We start from the raw sequence: 7,357 nt of genomic DNA, 5'->3' as shown, positions 1-7,357 counted from the left end.
ATGACTTTATATGAATGGAAAAAATTAAATTGAAAAAATCAATTCCAAGTATGGGCAGAGCTGTGAGGCACAGGAACTGTCATACACTGTAGGGGGCATTACATATATGGGTACTACTGTGGAAAGCAGCTGGACATTCCTAAGTTAAATTGAATATACGAACACCCTTCAACACTGTGGTGCCATTTTCAAACACACTGGAGAATGTTTTTGGCCTTACGATTCCTCAGAGTGGGAGAAGAGAACTGGAATAGAGAATTGGGGCAATGTGGTGGGGAAAGGAAGATTGGATGGAAGTGTGGCCCATCCAGGAGTATGGTTGCCACAGTGATCCAGCCGTGTCACTAAGCTGTCCTAGCATCACTGTCATAATGTGCCATTTTATGGAGAAACCGCTCTCTCTTCTGCTCTTACTCAGGGTTGACAGGATTTAAATTACATATGGTTTCTTTTTCAGTTTGAAGCTTTCTGTCATTAAAACCAGAATCTTCCCTCTGAGATAGGGTCCTTCCCATGACTTTTATTCTGGTAAAGTCTTTATCCTCAGGATGCAAGGATACTTCCCTCTTCCTTTGGAAAGAGCTGCACCACAGGCAAAGCCCTGAGTCCTTCAGTTACTTTCCTGTACAGCACCATTTTAGGTAGGGCCAAGGTAACTGAGGGCTTGGATATGGGCATAAATTGTAAAATTTTGTACAAGAAATTATTTGCGTAAAATTACATTTGAGAAATGTTGTTTTGGCAGATTAGTATTATTGTATATATTTCACATGTAATTCAATGCCATGAGTTCATATTTTTTGTTAAGCATCTTAGAAATGATAGTTCCTTTTTGAGACACAGAAATACTGTTCTCAGATTCTAGCTCTGTGACCCGGATTAAGTTACTTACCCTTTCTGTGCCTTAGTTTCATCATCCTTTAACCCGGGATAAGAATAGGGTCTAGCTCATAGGGTTATTGTAAAGATTGAACGAATTAATGTAAATAAAACGCTGAGAATAATGAATGGCATAAAGTGCTAGGTATTCCCTGCTTTTCTCGCTGTGGCTAACTGAAGGTGTTCGCTATTTGAGGGTGTTACTATTTTGTAGAATAGGTGCTGTGCACGTAGCACAACTGTGCAAGGAATCGGGTGGTGGTTGCTGTTGTTTTCCCAGACTTTGTGCTGTTACCGTCCTGACTTGGTTATAGCCACTGCTGAGTAAAGGCAGGAAGAGCAGGGTTCTCTTCACCGTGGGGCCTGCTCAGTGATGTCTGTGAGCCTCCATGTAAGAATGATTGTTTTCATTAGTTCTGTGGAAAGATTTTAAAGCACTGGCTTTTCACTATAGCTGGAAAACGCTTTAATCTCGGGACCTCTGGGGGTGAAGCGAATGTGTTTCCACCACCCAGGAACATCTGCCCTCCTGGGAAAAGAGGGCTACTTAGTTGTGTCTGGGTCACATTCAAAGTTAGTGACAGTCCGGGCGAAAGACTCCTGCCTCTGCACGGTTCCAAGGCTCGAACCCGAGCGCCAGCCCTTGCGTGTCGCCTGCAGACGTCCCGCCGTCGCCTTTGCAGACATGCTGAGGAGCGCCTGCTGTGCGCGGCGCTGGGGCCCCCGCGCGCCCAGCTGTTCCCCTGTCCCCACCCCGGCCTGCAAGTGCGTGTTGCGGGACACCGTGCAGTGCTCCGGGGGCCCCGTGGCCCGCCCCGCCTTGCTTGGCCTGCCCGCCAACCTCACGCATATCCTGCTCTTCCGAATGGGCCCTGGCACCTTGCGGAACGACAGCTTTGGCAGCATGACGGTCATGCAGCGCGTGATGCTGACCGACAGCCCCATGGCCTCCACCGCCCCTGGCGCCTTCCACGACCTGATCAAACTTAAAACCCTGCGGCTGTCGCGCAACGGGATCACGCACCTGCCGGCCGCGCTGGTGGACAAGGTAGTGCTGCTGGAGCAGCTGTTTCTGGACCGCAACGAACTGAAGGACATCGATCAGAACATGTTTGGGAAACTGGTTGACCTGCCGGAGCTCTTCCTGAACCCAAACCAGCTCACTGTCCTTCCCTCTCGCCTCCTCAGCCGTCTGGGGAACCTGAGACTGCGGGACGTGTCGGCAAACAATCCGCCCCACCTGCCCCGGGGACTGCTCGCCGCGCAGGCCAGGCGGGAGAAGCTCGCGCTCCACTCGAACCCGCTCGAGGCTCTGGGAACCGGGCTGCTGAGCCCCCTGCGCGCCCCGAAGGAGCTGCCGCTGCACGGGAATCACCTCCGCTCCATCGCCCCCGGAGCCCTCGACACGCTCTGGAACCTTAGCTCCCTGACGCTTTCCAGAAACCGCCTGGAGTTTCTGCCCCCTACCTCCCACCCCCCGTCCACCGCGCTCTTCTTCATTCGCGTGATTTGCCCTTCCTGACCCTGTTCGAGAACCCGCTGGCAGAGCTGCCGGAGGTGCTCTTCAGGGAGCTGGCCGGCTTGCGGGAGCTGTGGCTGAATAGCACGCGGCTGCGCACCCTGCCCGCCGCCGCCCTGCGCCCCCTGAGCCGCCTGCGCGCCTTCGGGGTGACGGTGAGCCCGCGCCTCCGCGCGCTGCCCGAGGACGCCCTCCGGAAGCTGGCGGCGCCGCGGGAGCTCGCGCTGCACTCCAACCGCCTGGCCGCGCTCCCCCGCGCCCTGCTGCGCGGCCTTGACCCGCTGCGCCGCCACCGGCTGCGGGCCCGGCCACGCGCGCTCTTCGGCTCGAGCGGTTCGAGCTCGAGCACAGCCAGCTGGAGGCCCTGCCCGTTGACGCGTTCGCGGATCTGCCCCGGCTGGCGGAAATCGGGCTCGGCCACTATCCCTGGCGCTGCGACTGCAGCCTGCCCCCGCGCTGCCGCGGCCCCGGACCTCGCGCCAGCCTGCCGCTCTGGGCGCAACGACCCGGAGTGCCGGGACCCCCGCGGCCCGCCTCCCTGCCCTGCCCCAGCCGCCACCCGGCCGGCCTTGGCGCCCGCCGGCTCGGAGCCCGGGGTCCGGGCGCAGCTGGGGGCCCGGGGTCCACGCCAAGACCACAGCCTGTTCTGGGGGCTTTATTTTCTGCTTTTAGCTACCCAGGCCGTCATAACGGGGATCATCGTGTTTGCTGTGGTTAAACTCGGCCGGCTCTTTCGAAGATTAATCAGAGAGAGAGAGAGAGAGTCAAAGGGGAAACTTTGCACCTAATTAAAACGGGGCCAGAGTGTTGGCAGAGGTGGCTCTGGGGGAGAATACTGCCGGGCTGCTGCTGTCTTCCTCTCTCTTCTCCCTCCCGTCTGCTTCACGCCCTCACCCCTTCCCACCTCCTGCTGTCCCTCCTCCTCCCTCCACACCGCAGAAGGAGTCTTTACACCTCTAAGTTGGGTGCGTTCGCTTGGCCTTTGTGTACCCTTATGCGCTGTGCCCCAGGGGCCTCGGATTGTGTGTGTGTGTGTGTGTGTGTGTGTGTGTGTGTGTTTGGGCTCCTCCAGGTGGAGGAAGGGTGCAGATGAGCCAGCCAACTCCAGGCCGGGGCCTGTCTCCTGCACGGGAGGTCTGGTAAATGTTAATGAAATGAATCAATAAAATGAACTTGTGCGATCCCAGGGATGGTGGCTTTTCCTGGGGGACAGGGTGGATCCTTCTCTTTACTCTAGAAAAGCAGAACTCTTCGAGTGCCTTCCCTTGTCTTATGTTTTTCTCGCTTTATGTATCTCTGAACTGTGGGCTACTGGGGAGAGTCCTGGCTGGCTTTCCTTCCTGTTTTCAGAGGAGGCCTACTGAGGTACAGAGCCCAAAGCCTCTCAGCACCCAGGGACGGAAGTGGGAGGAAGTGGAGGTCGCTGGGAGGCCTAAGCCTCGAGGGGGTTGGACCCGTAGAGTAACTGTGTGTGCCTGCCAAGAAGAGCTCTGTCTGCATGTGTGCGTGCTCTATAAGTTTCTCGTAGCTTCCCCTGTGGGTGATGTGTGTCATTGTGACACTGGGTTGGTTTTCATTTCCTGGAACTAAATGCCACCTCATTTCAAAGCATTTATGGAGCACCTCTCATGGGCCGGGTGTTCATGAATGTGATGATAAGCTTGGTTTCCGGTTTATTATGGTAGCATCACGTTCTCGTTTAGTCTCCCAGCTGAGAGTTATAAAGCCTTTGTTGCTTAATTGTGTGTCTGTGCTTGTGAGAAGCACTGGTTTAAACATGGGCCGGAGAGTGGACAGCCATGGTGTCGAATCCCAGCCCCACCACTTATTAACTGCACAGGGCTTTGGGCCAGACCCCTGAATTCTCCAAGCTTTGGTGTCCTGGAGAGGGACAAAGAGGAGAGGGACAAAGAGGACCTGCCCTCACAGAGCTTTTGTGAGAGTTAAGGGCAATAAATCATGTGCTGACTCTACCTAGTGCCCTGCATACAGTCAATGCTCAATAAATGTTAGCTCTTATTAAAGAGCAAGCAATTATTCCTGCTGTCATGATTGCAAAAGGAGAGTTCTGAGTTGGCTTTTTCTCTGTGCACAGGAAGGTGAGAGCAAACTTTCTCAAATGGGAGATCACATTAAATCAGCTTGTCTTCTCCTGTGGTTGGTCTCAGCCCTGTGTGGTTGGGGTCTGTGTGCTCATGGTCCAGAGCAAGGGGTCCTCTGAACGCCAGTCGGATACAGAGCAGGAAGAGCTGGGTTCCTGGCATTTCCACGTGGACTTCTTCCAGGCCAAGTGGGTAAAGCTTTCCCTGAGGCCCAGGCAGCCTCAAGTGTTCCCTGCTGTGTACTCGCCTCTCAGGTTTCTAAGCATCTTCCTCCCTGCCAGGTGGTCCACTCACCCTTCACCCTGGAGCCTGGAGTCTGTGTTGATGTGCCCCTGCACTGTGGGCTCCTGGGCCCTACCTTCTCCTGTTTATTTCTACCTTTCAAGACTTACCTACAGCATAAAACCCAGAATTTTCTTTTTTTATTATTATTAACATGTAATGTATTATTAGCCCCAGGGGTACAGGTCTGTGAATTGGCAGGTTTACACTTCACAGCACTCACCATAGCACATACCCTCCCCAATGTCCATAACCCAACCCCCCTCTCCCTCCTCCTCCCCACCCCCAACCCTCAGTTTGTTTTGTGAGAAAACCCAGACTTTTTGATGAATGTGGACTCTAGTCCTAACCATTGTATTCTTGGGCAAGCTACCTAGCTCTCAAAGCCTGTTTCCTTACCAGGAGAGCGAGGAGGACGCAGGTCCATACTGTTGTCTCTAGGATGAAATGAGATAACTCAAGCCACGTGGTGAAGTCAGTGGCTGAGGGGGAGCATAGGTGGCTCAACAGACGTTGGCCGTTAAGTTGATTAGCTCTCAGAACACAGTGTCCTGACGTGCCTCAGTGCCTTTGCATTTGCTCAGGCACTCAGTAGCTTTCTGTGGAGCACCTCCTCTGTACCAGGCCCAGTTCTAAGTGCAGGGACAGAGCAAAGCATAGAACAAGTACACCCTTCAGTGGGCCTTACCTTTTGGTGCCCCTTCCAACTAAAACATCTCCCAGAAACTCCTGGCCATTCTCTTCAAACACGGAAAATTATGGGGTAACAGCTATGGATACCTCAACCCGCTTAATAAAATGCTACTATATTTGCTTCAGTCATTTTTTTAACATGAAGTGTGACAAAGTTGAAAGCCCCTGCCTGTCTCTTCTCTGTGCATACTCCTCCGTAGGGAGCTACTTAATAAATATGGCATTCCACATTCCTAGTGGTGCTTTTAGACTTCTTTTTTAAAAATTTATTTGTCAGAGAGAGACAGAGAGACAGCACAAGCAGGCAGAGGCAGAGGGAGAAGCAGGCTCCCCATTGAGCAGGGAGCCCAATGCAGGACTCCATCCCAAGATCCTGGGATCATGACCTGAGCCAAAGGCAGCTGCTTAACCAACTGGGCCACCCTGCTGTCCCTGCTTTTAGACTCTTAACTACATAGGTCTACCACCGTGAATAGGCTGAAATAATGCTTTGCCAGTTTTTAAATTTTCTATAAATGATGGGACTCTTCATGTAGCATTCTTCAGACTTTTCCCTGGGGCTCACTTTTTTTTTTTTTTTTAAAGTTTATTTAATCTCTACATTCAAAGTGGGAGTCAAACTCACGACTGTGAGATCAAGACCCATATGCTTTTCCGACAGCCAGCTGGGCACCCCCGCACATGCTTTTTGAGATCTATCCTTGTGAAGCATTTGGCTCTAGTTCATTTTATTTTATTTATTTATTTATTTTAAAGATTTTATTTATTTATTTGACAGACAGAGATCACAAGTAGGCAGAGAGGCAGGCAGAGAGAGAGAGAGGAGGAAGCAGGCTCCCTGCTGAGCAGACAGCCCGATGTGGGGCTCGATCCCAGGATGATGGGATCATGACCTGAGCCGAAGGCAGAGGCTTTAATCCACTGAGCCACCCAGGCGCCCCTCTAGTTCATTTTAATAGCTGCATAATATTCTATTGGATGAATTTTCCACGGCTCATCTGTTCTCTTATCGATGGACATGGATTTCCATTTCTTTTCTTTTTATTTCCCATTATTCCACATCCTCCTCCACTCTCGATGGCATTATAATTTTGAATTTTTGTCAATCTGATAGGTATGAAATTGTATCTCATTGCTTAATCTTAACATTTCCCTGATAACTGTTGAAGTTGAATTTATTTTTAAATGTTTGCATGTTTATTACACTTATTTTTAAATGTTTAAACTTATAATTAAATGTTTAGATTCCTTCTTCTGAAAATTATCTCTCTGTATACACTGACCCATTTATAATGGAGCATTTTGTCTTTTTTAATTACTATTATTGATTTGTAGGAATTCTTTACATATCCTGGGCACTAATCCTCTGTAAATTGTATGCTTTGGAATGATTATTTTTCCGTTTGTGGCTTATTTCACTTTATTTATGCTGTCTTGTGTGGAATGGCAGCTTTAATTTTAATCTAATCAAAATTAGCAATATAATTTTATGGTTTGTGCTTTAAAAAAGAATCTCATTTAAGAAATTCTTTCTATTCAAGGCACCTGTGCAGCTCAGTCGGTTAAGTGTCCCACTCTGGATTTCGACTCAGGTCATGGTCTCAGGGTCACGAGATGGAACCTGGGTCAGGCTGCAGGCTCAGTGTGGAGTCTGCTTCAGATTCTAAAAGAAGAATTATAAGCAGGGAAAACAAAACAAAACAAAAAATGTAAAACTATTTGCAAAATAAAATGAATAGCCATTCATTTTCTGAAGGCCTACTACATAAAAAAGAGCGATTTCAGTGGCCCTATAAAGATTATGTTCTAGGGGCCCCTCGGTGGCTCAGTTGTTAAGCATCTGCCCTTGGCACAGGTCATGATTCTAGGGTCCTGGGATGGA

The 7,357-nt window shown here is 50.5% G+C and overlaps 1 protein-coding gene across 1 annotated transcript; it reads left to right on the top strand.

Annotated features, from left to right (window-relative positions):
• Positions 1 to 1,252: 1,252 nt before the first annotated feature.
• Positions 1,253 to 3,399, top strand: GP5 (glycoprotein V platelet; the record flags this gene model as incomplete). Its single annotated transcript, XM_082722399.1, is given in 6 exon segments — positions 1,253 to 1,270; positions 1,540 to 1,626; positions 1,628 to 2,372; positions 2,375 to 2,719; positions 2,722 to 2,981; positions 2,983 to 3,399. Coding segments are annotated over 6 exon segments (1,659 nt in total). The 3' UTR covers positions 3,187 to 3,399.
• Between the last annotated feature and the right edge of the window lie 3,958 nt (positions 3,400 to 7,357).

Source organism: Mustela nivalis (genome assembly GCF_964662115.1).
Source record: "Mustela nivalis genome assembly, chromosome: 1".
Lineage (NCBI taxonomy): Eukaryota > Metazoa > Chordata > Mammalia > Carnivora > Mustelidae > Mustela > Mustela nivalis.
This window is presented reverse-complemented; position numbering and strand designations above follow the sequence as displayed.